Source organism: Orcinus orca, chromosome 14, assembly GCF_937001465.1.
Source record: "Orcinus orca chromosome 14, mOrcOrc1.1, whole genome shotgun sequence".
Classification (NCBI taxonomy): domain Eukaryota; kingdom Metazoa; phylum Chordata; class Mammalia; order Artiodactyla; family Delphinidae; genus Orcinus; species Orcinus orca.
Window position 1 is genome coordinate 53,863,083 of NC_064572.1, and position 22,955 is coordinate 53,886,037.

Below are 22,955 nucleotides of genomic sequence, written 5' to 3' on the forward strand. Positions count from 1 at the left end.
AGAAACACCAGCACATTGCTGGCCAAGGGTTTACATTTTATAAAATAAATAAATAAATGTATATATACATGGGTGGGTATGTGCCTGTGTGTGTGTGTAAATGGCCATTCCAAATTTAAACACATTTATAGTAATTATTTTGAAGAAAAAGATCACTATAATAAATATAAATATTGCAATTTAAATGATGACCGATCTCCCTCATTCCATAGTTTCCACATAGGTACAATGTAGGAAGCTGACAATGGCTGGCCTGAGGCTAGCCGCAAATGGTGTTCCAGGTACCTGCCAAGGTGGATTCTTATACCCGTTAAATGAAAGAGCCTTTAGAGCTCTAATGAGGTCATTCCTGCCTCTCCCATACCCTCCAACACAAAGAAGCACATTCACAGATAAAATAAAATCACTGACAGTTTAAAGCAAGTGTTATTGTAAACATACATACCATATTTAAATTTCTCTCATTAAATCCACACATAACAAAAAAGACATTTCCGCAAAGCTCCTTCAGAATGACATGAGTACAAACATGTGTACTCAGCCACTTCACAAACATACTCTGGGGAAGAAATTCTTTAACCCCAAATAAGTCCTGCAAAATAAAAAGAATATCTCAGCATTTCCTTCTGGTGTATGCCCTCCACGTCCCACCTCACAAGCAGACACATGCCAACCGTGTCCACGGATGGCCTCAGAAGAGAAATGGCAACCAGTGGGCATTCAAACTAGGACACCTGTGTGATACGTTTACTAAGGCAATAGCAGATGTTACAGACGTGTATTTAAAGTCTCAAACGAAAAAAAGAAGGCAAAAAATCACATAGGTCCACAGAAGACTTTTACAGTGGGAGGGGGCCTGAATGATCCCTGATCCCAGGGCCATCCCCAAAGTTTCATCTGCCTGCTAGTGACTTCTGAGAAACAGTTGAAACTGTGGTTGGTCAGCAATGTGTCTGCTTAGGACACATACATCTGATCCGACGCTATTGGCCAGTGGGCCAAATCCTGCCCACTGCCTTTGGGGTTTTTTTAATACTTAATACAAAATTTACCATTTTAACCATTTTTAAGGGTTCAGATCAGAAGCATTAGTACATTCACATTGTTGTGCAACCATCACTGCTATCCATCCATCTCCAGAACTCTTTCAACATCTCAGACTGAAACTCTGTACCCGTTTAAACAATAACTCCCCATGCCTCTTCTGCCAGCACTGCCTGTTTTTATAAAGTTTATTGGAACACGGCCATGCTTTTCTCTAGACACATTGTCTCTGGCTGTTTTCATAAGACAAAGGCAGAGGACTTCCCTGGTGGTGCAGTGGTTAAGAATCCACCTGCCAATGCAGGGGACATGGGTTCGAGCCCTAGTCCGGGAAGATCCCACATGCCACGGAGCAACTAAGCCCGTGCACCACAACTACTGAAGCCCACGTGCTCTAGGGCCCGCGAGCCACAACTACTGAGCACATGTGCCACAACTACTGAAGCCACGCGCCTACAGCCCGTGCTCCGCAACAAGAGAAGCCACCGTGATGAAAAGCCCGGGCACCGCAACGAAGAGTAGTCCCCGCTCACCGCAACTAGAGAAAGCCCACGCACAGCAACGGAGACCCAACGCAGCCAAAAAAAAAGAAGACAAAGGCAGAGTTCAGTAGTTGAAACAGAAACCATATGACCCACAAAGCCAAAAATATTTATTATCTGGACCTTTAACAGAAAACATCTGCTGACTCCTGGTGTACATCAGACCTGACCAATGGCCCCTGGACCTGTGCTCAAGTATTTCTGGGGCAATCACTATGCCCTCAAGGCAGATCGTCGTGTACATGTGTAATAGGAACTAGGAAAAAGATCTTCTTTATAGTGAACCCAAATTTGTCTCCTTATAATTTACACTTTCGCCGATGCCTACCCTCTGGAGGGACAAGCAGAGTGAAAAATTCAAATGCCTACAAAGGCAGTTTTATGGGTTGAATTGTGTCCCTCCCGAAAAAGATATGTGGAAGTCCTAATTCCCTGTATCTCAGCATGTGACATTATTTGGAAATAGGGTCTTTATCAAGGTACTCAAGTTACATAGTTGGATACTGTCTACAGTGAAACAAAACAATACATTTCTCTCTGGACCTATATAGGTATACAAATTCACACACAAGGTCTATAGGAAAAGACCCCAGGCTGAGCACGGTGCTTAATTCTGAGGAAGGCGCTAGGAGAAGCCTTGGTAGTTGAAGGGTACTTTATTTGTAATCTCTGAATTGTTTATAATGAAAATCGAAGGTTCTGTTATCCAAGGTATTTAAAATAAATGTGGTTAGAGGGGCCCACATCTTACTTGCCTGTCTGATCACTGGTACAGAGAATCCCATCTTAGGTGAGAGTCAGATTCTGAGGTCAGAGTATAGTCTGTATGTCCTGTGAACGTATTTCTTAAATGGCCAAGAGATATGTATAAGTTAAGTATATATTTCTGTATAGGATTTCATATGTGTGTGTACACACCTATCATACATAAAACATAGTGCGTGCGTAACGGACCATCTGGCCTCAGCTGGCTCTCAACTCCTCATAAAAACTGCTTCTTGGGCTTCCCTGGGGGCGCAGTGGTTGAGAGTCCGCCTGCTGATGCAGGGGACACAGGTTCGTGCCCCGGTCCAGGAAGATCCCACATGCCGCGGAGTGGCTGGGCCCGTGAGCCATGGCCGCTGAGCCTGCGCGTCCGGAGCCTGTGCTCCGCAATGGGAGAGGCCGCAATAGTGAGAGGCCCGCGTACCGCAAAAAAACAAAGAAAACAAAAAAAACCTGCTTCCTCCTTGAGCAAATCCTGGAGGGTTCACACATTGAATTCCGATGAAGTTACTGGCCTCTGCTTAGGGGCCATATAATAAAATATAATAGATCACCCTCAGTGTGGTCAGGGTCGGGCATGTGGAATAGCACATCGCCTGTCTCCCATCTGCTGCCTACTCCTAGGCACAGACCCACCCTATGGAATAAAGGGCAACTTCAGGGAGGTTTAAAGTTTAAGCTATGCTCTCTTTGTAAGGTGGGTGGGGATCTGCACTGACGTGTTAGCCATGAGAACAGGGAGCTCCAGTGTGGAGTTAAGGACACCTTCCCTGGCTCCCCTGGATCTGGAAGTAGGGGTGAAAGGGGAAAGAAAAACCACAGAGAGAGGAAAACCCACTGTTCCATTGATAGCAAAACACAGGGGAGGAAGACACACCTTCTTCCTCTAAAGGCCAATTCTTCAGAACCAGAAAGGAAATCTGTGAGGGAAGGGAGTGGAGGTGGGGGGAATCCAAGTACCTTAATGAGAAGATCTGAAAATCGTCCTAATTTAACTAGAGGGCTAGTAGCGAACTGGGCTGAGGTCACGGGAGCCAGGGCAAAAAACATTTTAATCTTTTTGGCCAGCTCCGGGATCCGTGAAAATGCTATGAAACCTGTGGGAACAAAAGGAAAATAAGAGAATTCCATCTTCTGGGACTCTTCTCTGAAAAGGCAAGGGCAGGCATGCGTGTCGCCTTCTAGTGGCAATCTGAGACCTGTGCAAGCAATGCCAGGAGGCAAAACTCCTGAAACAAGGGCCTCTGAACTCCTACGTGCAAAAACACTGAATTTGGTTAAACCAGTAAATCAAGTTTTGCTAAGTGCTTGTTTTGATTTTCAGCCTACATATGCACTGGAAGAAATCCGGGTTGCTAGAACCAGAAGATGTTTTCCGTTCCTTTAATGATGTAAGCCAGGGAATCGAAGACTATTCCTAACAGCTCCACCGCACTGTGTCCATCCCCTACTGCCCCCCACCCTCCATCACCAAGAATGATGTACGAAGGTGCTCAACGCAGTCGCCAAGGACTCGAAAGGAACTTACACATTTAGAATCCTCTAGCTTTAAAATATCTTTTAGCTTCCTCTCAGGTCACTTCTTGCCTTAAACTTGGCCCCAGAATGTCAATTTTGAAAGCAGTGGGGCAAAGGACACCAATGGACAAGTCATGGAAGAACGAATATAGATGCAAGAAATGCTTAAGTCCATCAATAAGGAGGGCAATTACGTCCATGTTACTTGTTGCTTGAAGGCTCTCAAGGTGACCAAGAGGAGTGGTAGTGAGGACAAGGCAGCTTAACCACGCATAAGGAGACACTTCAAAGCATTCATACCTTTCACATCATAGCTGTCTTCTAGGAATGTATTCTAAGAAGATTGTGTGATAGGAACACAAAGATATGAGTCATAGGAAACACTAACAGGGGAATTAAATAAATTACGGGACAGGTCTCTAGTCCCTAATCAGAGGAGCTCTTGTTTGCTCGAATTACGATCATTTTTTTTGGGGGGGCGGGGGGTAGGCCACGACGCGTGGCTTAAAGGATCTCAGTTGCCTGACCAGGGATTGAACCCAGGACGAGGCAGTGAAAGCTCAAAGTCCTAACCACTAGGCCACCAGAGAACTCCTGGCAATTTTTATTTTTTTAAAACTTTGCTAACTTTTCTGTTTCTGTTTACAATGAACACATAATACTTTTATCATCAGCATAAATTAAAAATATATATGACTTTAAAAAATTATTTGTAAATAGAGTGTACTATGGCATCCTTGGAGCTAGCTTTATTCCACTTCACTTTAAAAAATCAGTGTATTTCCTTGTTTTCTTTATAAAAGTCTCTGCACTTATACAACTTCCTGTTTTCCACTCTCTCACATCCCCGTATCACTTAACTAGGAAAATATGTAATAGGCTGTGGTTTACATTGATTCCTTCAATCAAGGGAACCATACACCATGTTCATCTATTTATGTTTGTCTGAATTTCCAGAGAAGACTCAATATTACCAAAATTCTTTGCCCTATTCATTATTTCTGCCTGGCATTAAAAAACAAACACAAAACTCTATCTGAACATTATTTTTTTTATATTTCACTTTTAAGAAGGAACAAACTGTAATAAAACATTATATCAACCTCCCATCTTTATTTTATACATACCTATCGTGGTGCCTTGAGAATGGCCCACATAATACACTTGCTCTTGGCCAGTTTTATTCAGAATGAAGTTAATTGAAGCTGGTAGGTCATAATTTGCCATCTCATCGTAACTGTAATCCAAACAAGGAAATTTTTCATTGAGACATTGCATGCAACTACGACAGCATACAAGTGTGCTGCTTGACGAGTTATCACAAACTGAACACAGCTGGGTAAACCAGCCCTGAGCACAGGGAACTGAACGTTACCAGCGCTGCAGAAGCCTCCCTGGGCTCCTTGCTAACCATGCCTCCCCAAATAACCACTATCCTCCTTTCTTAAGCCCTAAATTAGTTTGATCCATGTGGGAACTTTTCTATGAATGGGATCAAACAGCGTGTATCATTCTGCATCTGACTTCATCTTTGCCGTCACATACAGCTGTCGGCTGGTCATCGTGTAAATACATGACACTTTATTTGTTCACTCACTGCTGATGGGCATTTGGTAGTTTCCAATTTCTCGCTATTACAAACAGTGTAACAACGAGTATATTCTTGGAGATGCCTTTGGTAGAAGCTCTCATTCCTGTGTTTCACGGCCTCGGGTAGGTTCTGGTTTTACAAATGGGGAAGCAAGCCTGAAGGAGTCATGGTGCTGACTTTCTCTAATGCCTGGTACAGAGACACAGCCCTGAACCTGTACGCATGTGTACTGACTGTAACCACCACTTGCGCTGTGCCAGGCTCTGTGCCAGCCTCTTTCCTTGTATCCTCTCCTTTAAGCCCCCAGTGACCTTATGAGAAAGGTATTTATTATCCCCACTTTACAAAAAGGCAACAGACACAGGGCTTATGCCACATGCCTAATATCATGCAGTGATCAACTGGTAGAGCCAGAAGTAAGAGAGAGAAGAGGAGAACTTCTAGAAATAAGAGGAGTGAATACTTGCAGGACGTGTTTATGGAGGAAGGGAGAGGGTATGGTACACAATTTACACAGCGACACCCGCACCACCAGGAATGTCAAAATAACTAAAAATCCCTTATTGAATGTAACCCATAAATGTAATCATTTATTTATAATTTACCTTACTGCTATTTATTAAATTCCTAACAAGGCATAAAACCTTTCATAAACCATTAGTTTCCCATCATATGATCTTGAGTTTCCTGTCTATTTGCCTCCCCAGTGTCTATGTTGAGGGTACCAAGGAAAAAGACCCCCCCGTCATAATCAATTCAAAGATACCTGAAGGCCCAGAACTCATCTTGGTCTATGGAGAGGGTCTTGTGTTTCCGAGACCAGGTGTTTCCCCTGCTGTTCCCCATCCACACATCAAAACCCGCGTCTGCCAGAATGAAGCCCAGGCTGCTGTTGGGCAGGTTTGTGACCCAGTTACTGGAATCTGCCAGCAAGCCATGCTGCAGGAACACAACTGGTTTGGGACCTGGAAAGCAATCATGTTTAGGAGTTAGCAGCACTAAGCTTCAAAACAAACATGATATCTTGCTAATCAGAAAAGTCACAAAAGATCACAAAGCAAATAAGGAAACAGAAACAAGACTGAGGTAGCATTATCATTCCGTGGTAACTGTACTATATGTACTTGTGTGAAGGGCGCTTGGGAGCTGTATGCTTTCCTTGGGCACATTAAGACACTTCTCACACACCCAAGTTGCTCTGGGGCTGGGCCATGAGGAAGAAGACTGGACCTTAAAAGACCAGGAAGTCAGGCTAAGCAAGAAAAGACCTTGGCAACATATGGGGAGCAGTGGGGCAGGACTGCCTTGTTCCAAGAGGTGCTGCTGCTGGTCACCAGTCAGAGAGAAGGAGCGTGGGCACTGCGGTGGCCCCTGCTGGGGAAAGGAGAGTTAGAGCGAGGCAGAAGGAGAGCACGATGGGGGCCAGATTCCTTGTGCTGGTTCCAACCTGTGCCTCTTCAGACACTTAGTGAAACCTGAGGCTGTGCAGCCAACTTCACAGGGCAGAGTCCTGAGAAAGACGGACGGGTTTCAGTGGGGGTGGGAGAACCGAGGAGGGGAGAGCAGGATAGAGAGTGGGGCAGCCAGGCCAGGACTGAGCTGGAAGGGGGGTCAGGTGCCAGTTTTCAGGGACCAGGAGTCAGCTGCCTACCTTTTCTTTCTTTTTTTTTCTTTAACATCTTTATTGGAGTATAATTGCTTTACAATGTCGTGTTACTTTCTGCTGTATCACAAAGTTAGTTTCAGCTATATGTATACATATATCCCCACATCCCCTCCCTCTTGCATCTCCCTCCCACCCTCCCTATCCCACCCGTCTAGGTGGTCACAAAGCACGGAGCTGATCTCCCTGTGCTAGGTGGCTGCTTCCCACTAGCTATCTGTTTTACATTTGGGAGTGTATATATGTCCGTGCCACTCTCTCACTTTGTCCCAGCTTACCCTTCCCCCTCCCCGTGTCCTCAAGTCCATTCTCTACATCTGCGTCTTTATTCCTGTCCTACCCCTAGGTTCTTCAGAACCATTTTTTTTTAGATGCCATACATATGTGTCAGCACACGGTATTTGTTTTTCTCTGCCTACCTTTTCTAGATGGGGAATATGTCAAATTCCCCTGAAATCTCTCTGCACTTCCCTCCCTAACCCCACAGAAGGCTTCAAGGGAGAAGTTTAGGAGTTGGCAAGTTGAAGATATACCAGGAAACTCTTTAAGCATCACCAACAAATAACTTCTGGATTCCCACAGGCAATTAGGAGCCACTAACACTTTCCCAGGAGGTGAGCGTGAAGCCCAGGAAAGTGCAGGCGGCCAACTCAGGCATGTGCCCACCATGCATGTGTGCCCACCATGCATGTGTGCCCACCATGCACGTGTGCCAATTATGGTGGCTGAGGGGCTTCCAACAATACCTGCAAATACCCCCACTGCAGCCCGTACCTACCATTCACCCCTGCACGAGGCTTAAAACATTCCCAGACCCCTCGCCCTACACTCCATGGAAGGGTTTCCCAAAGTTCCTATATTCTCCCTGTACATTGAACTTCCATGGACTTGGCTTTGCCTAAAACAACCACTACTGCAATCCAGGTTATAAAGAGTCTCTGTTTAATAGAAAAAGAAACAAAGAAAATATGTTTAATTACTTTGGAATTTAAATAAACTGTTTACATTAAAGGGTAATCTGTGGACATCCATTAACTCTATGCCACAATCAGCTGGGTACCTACAAAATGAAAGTAACTGCACAAGGACAAAGAGAACACACCTACACACACACACACACACACACACGCGCGCACAACCAGACCATGCAGACCCCAGGGTGACAGCAAAGCCATCCAGTGTGTGTCGGGGGAGGGGTGGTGGAGAAAACTCAGTGATTTGTTAAGACACCTGTCACGGGGGAAGGGAGCGGATCGAAGTCGCTTGTTTTTCTAATTCTCTTCTTGTGTGTTGGGATTCCCCCATCCCTCACTTCAAGCTGAATATGAAAAGCTCAATGAACAGACAGAAGAGGTGGCACCCAGGAAGAAAACAGTGAATCTGTTCTTGGAAAGCCAGGTGTTTCCAAATCTGGAGGATCTGGGCCAAGAACTCAAAGCATATGGCAGACCCCACGGCTTTCTCGTGGGAAATGCCAGCAGGGGAGGAAAGGGGCTGGCATGGAAAGGCACATGCTGAGAAACGGCATTTCAGCAACCTCAGCCTCTCAGCTGCGTCCTACTCATTCATCGGAAGAGTTTTTACTGAGAATTCTACTGTATAATAAGCAGTGCACTAGAAGTCAAAAGAAATCGAGTGATTCAGAACACACGTTACATCTTGTATAAACCCGTCCTGGTACCTACTATGTGTTAGTCACTGTGTTAGATTCAGGGACACGAAAGTGGGTAAGCCATGCTCCCTCCCCAACGGAGCTCCATTCTAGTGAAGGAGACAGACACACGATTACCTTCTAGCCCAGTGTGGAAAAGGTCAGACCACCACGCAGGAAAGCCCAGAGGAAAGAGAAAAGTACTCAGCCAGGGGAGTAATATTCGAGCCGGTTCTTAAGTAAGAGACAGACTGCCCCACAAAGGGTTCGGGTGAAGAAACGGCAGCCTGGATTGGCAGAGAACTGGCACCGCATCCCAGGCCTCAGCCCGATGGGACCCCAGAGTGTACTGTAAAATGTAAACGCTCCCTACAGGAGTCTGATGCACAGGCAGCTTGGGGAACCGCTGGGAGGGCATGGTGCCTTGTCTGACCTGCGCATAGAGGGGATATGAAGGACTTCCTTCAGGGCTGCACATCCTTGCAGGTGTGGCCAGCTCCCTTTCCTCCCAGAACAAAAGGGGCCTCTAAGGAGGAAGCTGCAGAGGATACAACCCACTGGGCTTCCCATGCCCGTGATTCCATTAGACACGATGGGCCACCAACAAAGAGAAAATATTAACAAATCCCGTCCTGGGATGGAAAATGGGTGCTAAACTGCTTGTCCCTTCCCTCTGGCATTTAGCGAATGCAAAAGGGCAGCAGAATAGACAAGGGCACTGTGACGGGCCTACCCACATGTCTGCCAGCTTCTCCCACCTGCTCCTAAGAGGGGGCGAGTGGGGAGAAAGGAAGGCATTATGTCATCTTTCCCATCCCGCCACCAATCAAGGATTTAAGGATTTGCAGGAAAAAGAAGTTTCTCTCTAGGAGGGTTAAACCTACTGCCATTCACACCTTCCAGTGAATTACTTTTTTTTTTTTTTAACATCTTTATTGGGGTATAATTGCTTTACAATGGTGTGTTAGTTTCTGCTTTATAACAAAGTGAATCAGTTATACATATACATATGTTCCCATATGTCTTCCCTCTTGCGTCTCCCTCCCTCCCACCCTCCCTATCCCACCCCTCCAGGCTGTCACAAAGCACTGAGCCGATATCCCTGTGCTATGCGGCTGCTTCCCACTAGCTATCTATTTTACTACGTTTGTTAGTGTGTATATGTCCATGACTCTCTCTGTGACAGGGCGAGAGAGAGCCAGTGAATTACTTTAATCAGATTTCTTTTCATCCTGCTGAGAGAAGCCGATTGAATTAACAGCTAGCTATATTATTATGCACCCCTGTGCTCTAAGGCACTGTGCTGAAAATCCTATGAAGTTAGTACTATCTCCATTTAACAGAACAAGAAATTGTGGCTAACAGAAGTCAAGTAATTTGCACAAGATTGGATAAGAGCTAAAAAGTGGGGGAGCTGGGGTTCGAATCTACATAAGGCTAATGCCAGGGTCCATGCTCTTAGCGGTTTTGCTACGGGAAAGGCTAACAACAGAGTCATTCTACAACGTACAGCTATGGGAAAGGCTAACAACAGAGAGTCATTCCACAACATACAGAGGCCCTCAGGGAATGACAAGCCAAAGACAGAACGCTATTTTGGAGGGAGTTGGACCAAGTGCTTGGAAGAAAGGAATCTCTAGTAGATGGATGGAGGAGACAGAGAACAGGAGGCCAGGCCGCGATATGCAACCTTGCCCGCTCAGGCAATTCTTCCAAGGACCAGCCTAGTCCACACACTCCAGCACCTGCAGCCTGGTCTGTCTTTGAGCAACAAACCAACAGGTCAGGACAAGGGCTGCCTTTCCTGCTGTGCCCTGCAATTAGCTTGTCCAAACTGGCTGTACGAGGGCTGGGGGCTGAGGGAAAGGCCTAAAAGTACCTTGGCCCAGAGAGGGCAAGTGACTTCTTCACAGTCACCTACGTAGTTAGCACAGAGCCAGCAAAGAAATGCAGCCCGGTGACAGGCCGCCACGGCGCTGCCTGCCTGATGGGGCCAAACGTGGGTGGAAGCCAGGAGGGGATTACTCAGCCTCCAAAAATGAATCTGCTGAGCCCACAGCCTCACAAGAGGAAGATGACTGGGTGCACGGGCAAGTTCCTCCTGCCTCCCAAGCACTGGCCTTCTCTACCAGGGCGGTGTCTGGACAGGCCTCCACCTTGCTCAAAAATGGTGTGAGACATCAGCTGAGGTCCAACAAAGAACCAAAAGAAGGAGGAAGAGAGGAGGAGATCACAAAGATCAGCGCGTTGGCATGAAATAGACTTTGGTTCTTACTGGATATGTAACCCTTTAGAATTTACTCAATCTCTCTGGAGTATCGATGTCCTTTTCTAAAGTGGGGATGGTACAATGGCTGATAAATAAGAGTGACTCACAATAATAATAAATGTACAAATGTAATAAATCATTACTAGAATGCAAGCTCTGTGAAGAAAGACAACATGAAGTGGCATTCTTTAGCCGAGAAAAGGCTAATGGCAAAAGGAACTTGGCAGACGTGATTAAGGATCTTGAGATGGGGTAGCATCCGAGATTATCCGGTGGGCCCTGCATAATCACAAGGCTCCTTCTAAGAGGGTCAGAATCAGAGAGAGACTGGAAAATGCTACCCTACTGGCTTTGAAGATGGAGGATGGGGCCAGAAGCCGAGGAATGTGGGCAGCGTCCAGATGCTGGAAAAGGCAAGTGAATGGATCTTCCCCAAGTGCCTCCAAAAGGCAGCCCTACGAACACCTTGATCTTAGGACTTCTGGCCTCCAGAAGAGTAAGGTAATAAATTTATGCTGTTTTCAGCCACTAAGTTCGTGGTAGTTTGTTACAGCAGCAGTAGGAAACTAATACATTTGGGGACGAGTTTTCACCCCCATTTTTCAGATAAGGACTCTGAGGCAGTGTGGCTAAGTAACCTGTGCAGAGTTGCACAGCCACCAATCCCAAACCAGGACTCAGAGGCGGGCAGGATGTCTCCTGGGCCTGAAGAAGAGAGAGACCTGGCTGCTTGCTAGTTTGGCAGGAGCCTGCATGACCTAAAATCTTCTAGAAAAGCTTAGAAGACGGGCTGTAAGTGGCATAAGGGCCCCCCATCTCCTTCTGCAAAGGCAGGTTCTAGACAAAATGGCAACAAGGACCTGGCTTATGGTGCACATGCATCCCTTCACCCCATACTGAGTAATGCAAAGTCGGGATCACCCCTCACTTTAGACCTCCCTGCAGCCATCCATGGGACTGCACAAAGCCAAAGTCCAAGGGCTGGTTCAACCACGCCAAAGACAGGCTGTCGATCACCCAAAGAGCCAGGGCCCAGCGGGCTTCCTGAATCTGCCCCGACTACTTAAGACAAACTCTAGCCAGCATTGTGGCACCTGGTGGATTTGTTGTTATTATTACTATTCGTCAGTAACAGCTACCTATCACGCACCACGTTTCACATGGATTACAGTGTTGCCAAGAGAGCTGTTAAGATCCACCCCCATGTTACAGATGAGGTAACTGATGCCCGGAGAGAGAGGATAGGTAACCTGCTCTGAAACAATCACCTAAGCAGTGAGCCAGAATTGAAACCCAAGTCAGCCACATGCTAAAGTCCTTGCTTGTAACCATGACTCTAAAGAAAACTTCATTCAAAAATAAAGAGGTAGGGGACAGGGGGAGCGCTTATAAATATGCCGTTTGTACGTGGCCACTTCAAATCAAGCCAAGCACTATTTCCTAGAAGTGGCTACATCTCAAAGTCATCTGGGGGCACTCCACGCACATTTCTGCCCTTGGTCCTGATTTAGGGAATCAGGAAGTCCAGAGACGGAGCCTGGAAATATTTATTTTCGGCAAGCTCCCTCAGCTCTTCTGACGTAGCCCATCCATAGCTGTGCTCAAAGTGGATTCATTAAAAGGGGAGCATGTCCAGTCCTCTGCTGCACCAGGCTGGCCCAGAGAAGAGGCCAACCAGACGCGAAGATCCCGGGTCCTGCATCCAAGAGGCCCCTGAAGGCAGCTCTAGGGCCTCCGACTCCAGAATAATCAAGAGCAGACTTTTATTTATCCACAACAGGGGACGACTGGGTGAATTTCTGTAGTCTAATTCTAATTTGAAGAATTGGCCTCAAAGACAGCCCAAAACACTGTCAACAAATAACATTAGTGGGAAGGCTCGGCCACAACACCTTATATTCACTGGAGGGAGAAATAAGGAGAGGCTTATCTCCAAAGCACTCATCACCAGGAACTTAAGCAATGGAAGCTGGTACGCAGGTTATCTAAATCAAGCACTTTGCACGCTGTCCCTTGATCAGAGACATTGCTGCAGTGCTAAGAGCCCAAGGGGCAGACATGCCATCACAAGCCATGGGAATCCTGCCTCTACTACCAACCACCAGCTACTTTATAATAAGCAAGTTAATTAACCTCTGTAACCTTGGTTTCCTCCTCTGTAACAGGGGGTAATAAGAGCCCTTACATCCAAGCTGTGTGACAAGTCATGTGACAGTTCACACAGAGTGCAGCACACGGCCCAACCACAGGAAGCGTTCAGAAAGGCATGCAGACCTTGCCACTGCCCAGATCACTGCACTCACATTTCACAGTCACCCTGCTGGAAAGGGGGTGACCCGCGGCAGAAGGAAACACAATAGTGCCGGGATCACAGAGCAGGGAAGAAAAACACCCCATCCTCGGGATGCCATTCGCCCCACCAGCCGCAGTGGTGGTCACTTTGATCGCTAAGCAACAAGAAGGCAGCAATCGGTCCGTCTCATTCACTGCAGCCTCCGTGGCACCCAATGCTGAGTCTGCCACGTGGTGCTCGCTCCAGGCAAATTTGATGAATGAAAGCAATAATGAAGGAATAAAGGAAGGAAAGAAATAAAAAAACACCCAACAGCGCATATTCACACACACAGAGATACCCACCCCACATATACCATGTGCACTTTCCAGGGCACTGCCTTAATTAGAGTTTACTGTGTACCCAGGATGGCACTACGCCATTTATGTTATCCTTCCTACGTTACAGACAGGGACCCTGAGGCATAGAAAAAAGAAATGATTTGCCCAAGGATGCAAATACAATTAGTATATGGTGGAACTGGGAACCATGTGATTACGTGACACCAAAGTGCTTGTTATCTCCATGCCAAACTGCCTTTCTGCTTCCCCTGCCCTTCTCTGCTACCACAGCCTGCCTTCAAACAGAGGCACGGTGCCTCTGAGCTCAGGAGGATCCTTAATTCAACGTGCTCTTGGGCAAGGAACACTAGAAAGTGCGGATGCTTTGGTCAACCCAGTCCCCAGGAGGACCAGGACTGTAGAAGCAGGTAGACTGAAGCCTTGGGCGGGAGAGATCATCGAGTAATCAGAAAAGGTTTGGGCTCTCTGAGAGCTCATGGTCTAGTGGGGAGGACCGAGGTTATAAGCATCACCCCTGACAGAATACGCTATTATTTATTGTCTTACCTGTCTTAACTGCCATGAAGGAAACACACAAAGAGCGATGAGAATACGTGGCCAGGGGTCAGCCTGAGCAGGTGTGAGAGCTGGGGAACTCCTCCCTGAAGCGACATCGAGGTTAGGCAGCAGGCAGGGAGGGAGTACTGGAGGAGGGAGGGGTGCCGGGCACAGCGCTCTCCTCCCTTCCACTCTGACTCTTAGCCCCAGCTCCCACCGGCCAATACGAGACAAGCTGTGCTATGCAGCTGACGCTGCCTCATGATGCTCCGTTATGCAGAGGGTCTGAATACAGCCCCCTGCCCCGTGTACCATCAAGGTCCAAGTGAGCCTGGGAGTGAGCTCAGGGAGCTAGAGTCAACAAGTCCGGGCACTGATTAATGGCCCTACGTCTGTCCAGTGCCACTGGGAGGCGAGGAATTACATCCCAGCTGATCAAGGCCTCTGTTTAGCTTGTTAGAGCACTGCGTTTAGGAAATGGTTTCCTTAGGAACCACGTACAAGAGAAGAACAGAAAACCCAGAAATTGGTCAGAAACCTAAAACGTATAGTCAAAACCAAGGTTTTTTTTTAAACCATAGCCTGATGGTCTTTCCCCCCGAAACCTAACTCACAAGCCACGTTGTGAATTTTCAATTATGACTCAAAAAGTTCAATGGGCAACCCCACGGCAAAGTTCAAAAACCCTGTTTGTGCACGAAGGCAATTACTCACACTCCAGAATGAACTCACTCACCAGGCCATCAGACACATACTGCTTTTCAGACATAAATGTTCCACGGTTGGTGCTTTTTTTGATGATTGCTTTATTTTACAGTTTATTTCCTAGTTAGGCAGAAGTAAGTCGGCCTCGCTGTTACTGTTGCTATTTTATGTATTTTAGGCAAGGCCTTTCTCTATTTCTTTGTTTTAACCAACAAATAAATACGCTGACTATCATAGGATCAAGTTGCTCAATACTTACTACGTAAGGCCGCACACTCCAGTTCAAAGGACACTGAACCCGGAGTCAAACTGGCTGGGCCACTAACTTTTGACCTAAAGCAAATCCCCTTCCCTCTTTGAACCTAACAGTCACGCCCAGTAAAATAAGAGTGTTGCTCTAGAACCTGGGTTCCCAAACCCAAGGATTTTCCCTTGGAATCCACTAGAGAGTTATGTTAAAAATGCAAGTTCGGGCTTCTCTGGTGGCGTAGTGGTTGAGAGTCCGCCTGCCGATGCAGGGGACACGGGTTCGTACCCTGGTCTGGGAAGATCCCACATGCCGCGGAGCGGCTGGGCCCGTGAGCCATGGCCGCTGAGCCTGCGCGTCCGGAGCCTGTGCTCCGCAACGGGAGAGGCCACAACAGTGAGAGGCCCACGTACTGCAAAAAAAAAAATGCAAGTTCTCCAAACTGCCGGCCCAGGCAGGACTCTGAGATCCTTCTAGTGCCAGCATCCCGTGACTTTCTGAAATAAGGCTGAGCAGATTAAAATATAACCACTTCCCTATAAAGGATGGATTTCTGAATTTCAATTCCCTTATTGGAGTTAGTGCAAAGTAGGGGTAGCTCAACACTTGATAGAGAAGTTTGCTTAACATTGAGAAACAGCCCACATACACTCCACAGGTCACTAACAGTTTTCTAAATACACATTTCAAGCTTCCTAATTAGTAGAGGTCTGACCAGACAGACAAAGGATTGCCTAAATCAGGGGATTCTTTAAAACAGTGTGGAATTGGTACAAAAACAGGCATATGGATCAATGGAACAGAACAGAGAGCCCAAAAATAAACCCACACACCTATGGTCAATTAATCTTTGATAAAGGAGGCAAGATTATAAAATGGGAAAAAGACAGTCTCTTCAGCAAGTGGTATTGGGAAAGCTGGACAGCTGCATGTAAATCGATGAAGTCAGAACACATCCTCACACCATACACAAAAATAAACTCAAAATGGCTTAAAGACTTAAACACAAGACATGACACCATAAAACTCCTAGAAGAGAGCACAGGCAAAACATTGACATAAATTGTACCACTGTTTTCTTACGTCAGTCTCCCAAGGCAATAGAATTAAAAACAAAAATAAACAAATGGGACCTAATCAAACTTACAAGCTTTTGCACAGCAAAGGAAACCATAAAAAAATGAAAAGACAACCTACGGAATGGGAGAGAATATTTGCAAATGATGCAATAGACAAAGGCTTAATCTCCAAAATATACAAACAGCTCATACGACTCAACAGCAAAAAAACAAACAACCCAATTGAAAAATGGGCAGAAGACCTTAATAAGACATTTCTCCAAAGAAGACATACAGATGGCCGGTAGGCACATGAAAAGATGCTCAACATCGCTAATTATTAGAGAAATGCAAATCAAAACCACAATGAGGTACCACCTCACACCGGTCAGAATGCCCATCATTAAAAAGTCTACAAATAACAAGTGCTGGAGAGGGTGTGGAGAAAAGGGAACCCTCCTACACTCTTGGTGGGAATGTAAATTGGTAGAGCCACTATGGAAAACAGTATGGAGGTTCCTCAGAAAACTAAAAATAGAATTACCATATGACCCAGCAATCCCACTCCTGGGAATATACCCGGACAAAACTATAATTCAAAAAGATCCATGCACCCGTATGTTCATAGTGGCACTGTTCACAATAGCCAAAACGTGGAAACAACCTGAATGTCCATCGACAGATGAATGGATAAAGAAGATGTGGTGCATATATACAATGGAATAAAAAAGAATGAAATAATGCCATTTGCAGCAACATGGATGCGACTAGAGATTATCATACTAAGTGAAGTAAGTCAGAAAGAGAAAGACAAATACCATATGATATCACTTATATGTGGAATCTAAAATATGGCACAAATGAACCTGTCTACAAAACAGAAACAGACTCATAGACATAGAGAACAGACTTGTGGTTGCCAAGGGGGAGAAGGGGAGGGAGAGGGATGGACTGGGACTTTGGGGCTGGCAGATGCAAACTATTACATTTAGAATGGATAAACAACAAGGACCTACTGTAGAGCACAGGGAACTATATTCAGTATCTTGTGATAAACCATAATGGAAAAGAATATGAAAAAAGAATGTCTATATGTGTATAACTGAGTCACTGTGCTGTACAGCAGAGACTGGCACAACACTGTAAATCAACTCTACTTCAATAAAGAAAATTTTTTTAAATAAAAATAAATCAGGGGATTCTTTACTGAGTCCACACAACCTCTGCATCTTAATATAAAATCTGTGTGTGCACAAATGTCTGTTTTATTTTACTAGAGAGAGGATCCATTGCCTTCATGCACTTCAGAATCCCAATTCTGAAGACTGCCCGATATATCTCTTAATTAGGCCACCCACGCAGGCAACCTGGTGCTGCTGGTTGCTGTGAGGAACACAGAGGTGACAAAGACACAGCCTCTGCCTTCAAAGAGTGGTTGCAGGGAGGGATGGCGGGGAGAGGGAAGTACACACGTGAGTTAACCCCGAAGCAGAGGAAGAAAAACACCTCAGGAGGGGTGTTAGCAAGGCATCTGGGAGTTTGGAGGAAGTGTGTCTCCTTCATGCTCAAGCAGCATGGAGAGTTGGCAGTTAAGCTGGGTGGGGCTGGAAGGACAGAAAAAAATAAAATGTTTTTAGGAATGCATAGAAATAAAGATGGTGGGCAGGGTGAACACCAATCCAGAGGGTTGTGTCACCAGCTGAGGCCCAGGGAGAATTTAGCAAAAGGGAAATAACTCATTTGGATTTCAGCATGTGAGAGAGCAGTTCTTTGATACTTATCACAGATACAACTTCAGTTATACCATTTGCAATTTGGCTATGGTGCCAATTTAAACCTGTGCAGTTGATAAATGATAAATGTTTCTTAGATGATGGGTAAACACAGCTGGCAACCAGTGGTTCTCAAGCACTCCTCATAAACCTTGTGAAAGAGGTATTCTATCCCATTCTACAGAGGAAGTCACTGTAGACATCACAGCCTGTAACTGTAATCACTAGTTTGAGGAATCATGAAGTTCTTGCACATATCCATGGTGAACTTCAAAGGTCCACTGCTGTATAAAATGAGGGTGAACAGTAAAGACAACAGCTAGGACAAAATATTAAGGAATGGTGTTATCTTCATTTATGAGGCTCATGAAGATTGCTGAGTGGCCATATCATATAATTATACCTGCGCTCCACGAAGCTTAATCCTGCAAAACTACGTAAGACGGATGAGAACAGGGAGGTTGGCAGAAAGGAGAGCAGTTGGCATGGGTAGAGGAGCCATGTGGCCAAGTCTTGTGATCATAAAAAACTTCCAGTGATTCCCAAGTGAGGCTCTACATACAATCAGAGGGGGTCACTGAGACAGGACTTAAAGATGCTCACCACACAGCTTTTTTTTTTTTTTTTCCCTGCGGTACGCGGGCCTCTCACCACTGTGGCGTCTCCCGTTGCGGAGCACAGGCGCCGGACGCGCAGGCTCAGCAGCCATGGCTCACGGGCCCAGCCGCTCGGCAGCATGTGGGATCTTCCCGGACCGGGGCACGAACCTGTGTCCCCTGCATCGGCAGGCGGACTCTCAACCACTGCGCCACCAGGGAAGCCCTCACCACACAGCTTTAAACTAAGGTTCCACAAGGAATGTGGTACCTATAAGTAAATAACGGAGGTGACATCGGCAAGATGGCAGAATAGGAGATCCCCAGCTCTAGCCCCCTCACAGAAACTCCAACTTAGCAAGTATCCACAGACAAGAATGCCTTTGTTAGCACCCCTGAACCCAGGGGTAAGGTCACAGCATCACAGAAGAACACAAAAACTGAGAAAAACTACATTAAGAAGGGTAAGAGGAATAGCTTCACTTCATCCTTGATAAATGAATAATGTTTTAACATATCTTGTAATGACTTATAAATAGTACAGATGTACGGCATTATTTTCTTAAAAGCATTAATTTCTTAAAAGATAAGCAGACTGAATTTCCCTATTCCTGTTTTGAAATTCTTTCTCTCTCTCAGGTTCTAAGCTTATTTCAGATGGCCAAGTAAATGGTCACAAGAGCATAAGGTACGATGGTGGCCTGGCGAAGAGAAGAAAGGGCTGAACTGAAGCCTTATAACAGGGGAGCCTAGAGAGGACCTGACAGCTCCTCCAGGATGGGAGTCAAGAGTGACTATGCAGTTTCTGGTCTAGGTCCAGGAGGACAAGGGTGTGATTAATAGAGGGGGAGTCAGGAGGGGAAGGGGCATGGATGAGCTGGGTTCCATGTTGGGTGTGAAGGATTGTGTGTATTCTTTTTGTCTATCTGGCTTAAATAAGCCAAATTAGTACCACTAACAACACTGCTCCTGAATGGGAGTGAAGGACAGTGCAGAGCCTCAGCTCCGTGCTCTGCCTTGGACCATGGAAATGCAAACCATCAGAGAAACACCTATGCAGTTTTCAGGAGAATCACAAATTCCTTTAGATAACTAAGTCACTTGTCACAGATTTCCTCCAAAACTCGCCTCTGAGCTTAGCTCACAGCAGGTGTTATATACATACCACTGATCCTCTACAGGGGAAAAGGGTGGGGACTTAATGCTATCACCAGACTTGGTTTAGAGTGCATTCAGTCTGTTCCCCATTCTGAAAACCAAGGGTATCCACTGCCCCAATCCACACACCCCTGCCAATAAATGAATGAATATAGAATATAACCCGTAGAACCAGAGAGTGATAAAGACTAATGGGGAACTTTGAGATCATCCCAGCCAATCAACTGTTTTTACAGATGAAGAATCCAAGGCCTACAGAGGAGAAAGCACAGAAGTATTTAGGGGCAGGCAGACTTCTCCTGATTCTTCTTCCTACCACCTGAGAGCAAATCAAAAAGGATGCTGGGCTCCCCTGGTGGCGCAGTGGTTGAGGGTCCGCCTGCCGATGCAGGGGACGCGGGTTCATGTCCCGGTCCGGGAAGATCCCACATGCCGCGGAGCGGCTAGGCCCGTGAGCCATGGCCGCTGAGCCTGCGCGTCCGGAGCCTGTGCTCCGCAACGGGAGAGACCACAACAGTGAGAGGTCCGCGTACCACAAAAAAAAAAAAAAAAGGATGCTCACTTCCCAGGGCATAGCACCTTCACCTGCAGTGGCTGAGATACATACCATAGGGCATCTGGCACTATATGCTTTAATTGCTGTAGGAAAGAGAAGCCTAGAGGTGGATATAGAAAAAGAAAGGAGGCACATTCTCTAAGCATGTTTTTACTGTGGTTCCCTGCATTTTTTTAACAATGGCTCACACTACTAATTATTAGTCAACTAACCACTTTTAAGAGAAATAATATCAATACCTATTTTTCTTTATATGGTATCCGAAATCTGTATACAGGGTTTACTTCTTTTTAAAAAAGGGAAGGAAATCAAGATCATATGTTCACTCTGAAATAAAATATGTTTTGTGTGTCTTGAGCAGAAGAAAAAATAGAAGCCCTTGCTGTAACTCATTGCTCATTTTGTAACATGCTTTTAACAGGATCTGTAAATCATAAAACTCTCAAGAGTTAGAAATTAAATTTCAAAAACAGCATTGGCTGTCTTGACCAGGTAACATTACTGAAAGGCTCATTATAGCTAGAATTTATGGCAGAACAACATGGATAAATCAGATTATATTAAGAGAAAAACAGATAATGATACAAAGCTCACATTAACACAGAGGGCTTTTAAGTTTGCTTTGAATAAAAATTTTCTACTCACATAAAATTTTAATTGAAGAAGAGACAGTTATCCAATTACCTTAATCTCACCTTAATTTCCTAAGTTTCTAAAATCAGAAAATGTTAAAAGAAAAAAAATAAGCTACATCTGGAGAGATGATTGACTAAGGATCAGATCCTTATTCTGATATCTAACAATTTCAAGTAATCTATCTAGAAATTCCTCAATCCGCATTGGAAACCAGTTTTGCTTGAGCTATAAGAAAAAGAAAAAATATGTATATATTTTAAGCCAAAACTATAAGAACTTTCATATATTGCTTATGAGTAATTACCAGAACAAGACCACATGAAAAGCAATTTAACAATATCTATCAAAATCACAAATCCATATATCCTGACCCAAAAATTCTATTTCTGAAAATGTATCTTATAAATAAACTTGCACACATACAAGGTTACTTACAGCAGCAATATTTGTTAATCGAAGACTAGAAATAGTCTAAATGCCCATCAATAGGACACTTGTTAAATCAATCATGGTAGTTATACAGTGGAATACTATGTATCAGCAGAGATAAATGATGAAGTGCTCTCTGTATTGTATGGAAAAATCTCCAAAATATTAAGTAAAAAATTCAAGGAACAAAAGAATGTGCATTATAAGCCACATTTTATATTAAAAGGGAAGCAAGGAAAAAGAATAATTTATGTTTGCTTCTAAAGAGATTTTTTTAGAGATAAAGAAATTTAAAATAAAGAGATTTTGGAAAGATACATAAAAAACTGGGGAGGTGGAGAATGAGATGGGAGGGAGGTATTTCACTGTGTATCTTTTTATCCTCTTTGATTTTTGAACTATGGGAATACACTACCTATTCAAAAAATTAAGTAATTTCAATCAGCAAGAGCTATCTACTTAATGCTCAAACCATTTTATTAAATGAAATGCTTCCTTATAACAAACAAAGCAGAGATTTTAGCATATCCTCAAACAAACCTGACCTTCGAACCTTTAAGCGAAATATGAAATTAGATGACTCTTGTCCTTATTTCTTTAAAAGAAGAAGTGTTTTTTTTTTTAAAGGAATTTTGCCTTTTTTTTTTTTAATTTTATTTATTTATTTATGGCTGTGTTGGCTCTTCGCTTCTGTGCGAGGGCTTTCTCTAGTTGCAGCAAGTGGGGGCCACTCCTCAACGCGGTGCGCGGGCCTCTCACTATCGCGGCCTCTCTTGTTGCAGAGCACAGGCTCCAGATGCGCAGGCTCAGTAACTGTGGCTCACGGGGCTAGTTGCTCCGCGGCATGTGGGATCCTCCCAGACCAGGGCTCGAACCCGTGTCCCCTGCATTGGCAGGCAGATTCTCAACCATTGCGCCACCAGGGAAGCCCAAAGAAGTGTTTTTTATACACCTTGCATAAATGTAACATGTTGAGTACTTTGGTCTAAAAAATAATCCCATTTCAATGTTTTCAAGTTAAATCTGAACTTGGTTACTGACATAAAAAAAGAACCAAATTCCAGCAATGCTGTTAAATTTTCAGAGCTTTCCTTTCTCACCACAGAAAACACCCATACCTCTGTCAGAATGGTTCTTCCTCCCGTGGGGGATTCGGTTAAGGCAAAGAATATATCCATCTTCTGTCACAACTAGGTGTTCCTCACTAGGGAATCCCCAGTGAGAGATAATTTCACTCTGTGGAGCAAAGGAGAAGACAAAGTGTCAATGACATTCTCCAGGTTTTCCTTAAGAAATGAATTGTTACTGAAATTGCAGTCTGCTCAATCTAGCAGCCAACATCCCATCGCAAAAGTAAATCTTCCCCTTGTTTCACCTCTGTGTTCTACTCATAGATGTTCAGCTAAACCATTTTAACATGTTCTACGCCAAGTGTGTTTTATTTTACCATAGCTTTGGGCTTCTTTGTTTCCATCCTGGCTCCCAGGTACAAATAAACACTTCTTTCTTTCTTTTCTAGATATGCCAGGTAATACTGTAATCTACCATTTTCCTTGTTTTAAGAGACCCCATCCCGGGAAATGA

General features: G+C 44.9%; 1 protein-coding gene across 3 annotated transcripts in view; it reads right to left on the reverse strand.

Moving 5' to 3' along the window:
• LIPA (lipase A, lysosomal acid type) overlaps positions 1 to 22,955 on the reverse strand; it is a 101,903-nt gene that overhangs the window by 8,236 nt on the left and 70,712 nt on the right. For all 3 annotated transcript variants that reach the window (XM_049696596.1, XM_049696597.1, XM_049696595.1), the window contains exons 3-7: positions 22,490 to 22,607; positions 6,227 to 6,425; positions 4,997 to 5,106; positions 3,312 to 3,448; positions 446 to 592 (exon numbers count right to left, since the gene is read on the reverse strand). In XM_049696596.1, the coding sequence (XP_049552553.1) occupies positions 446 to 592; positions 3,312 to 3,448; positions 4,997 to 5,106; positions 6,227 to 6,425; positions 22,490 to 22,607 (711 nt within the window). The remainder of the gene's footprint in view (positions 1 to 445; positions 593 to 3,311; positions 3,449 to 4,996; positions 5,107 to 6,226; positions 6,426 to 22,489; positions 22,608 to 22,955) is intronic.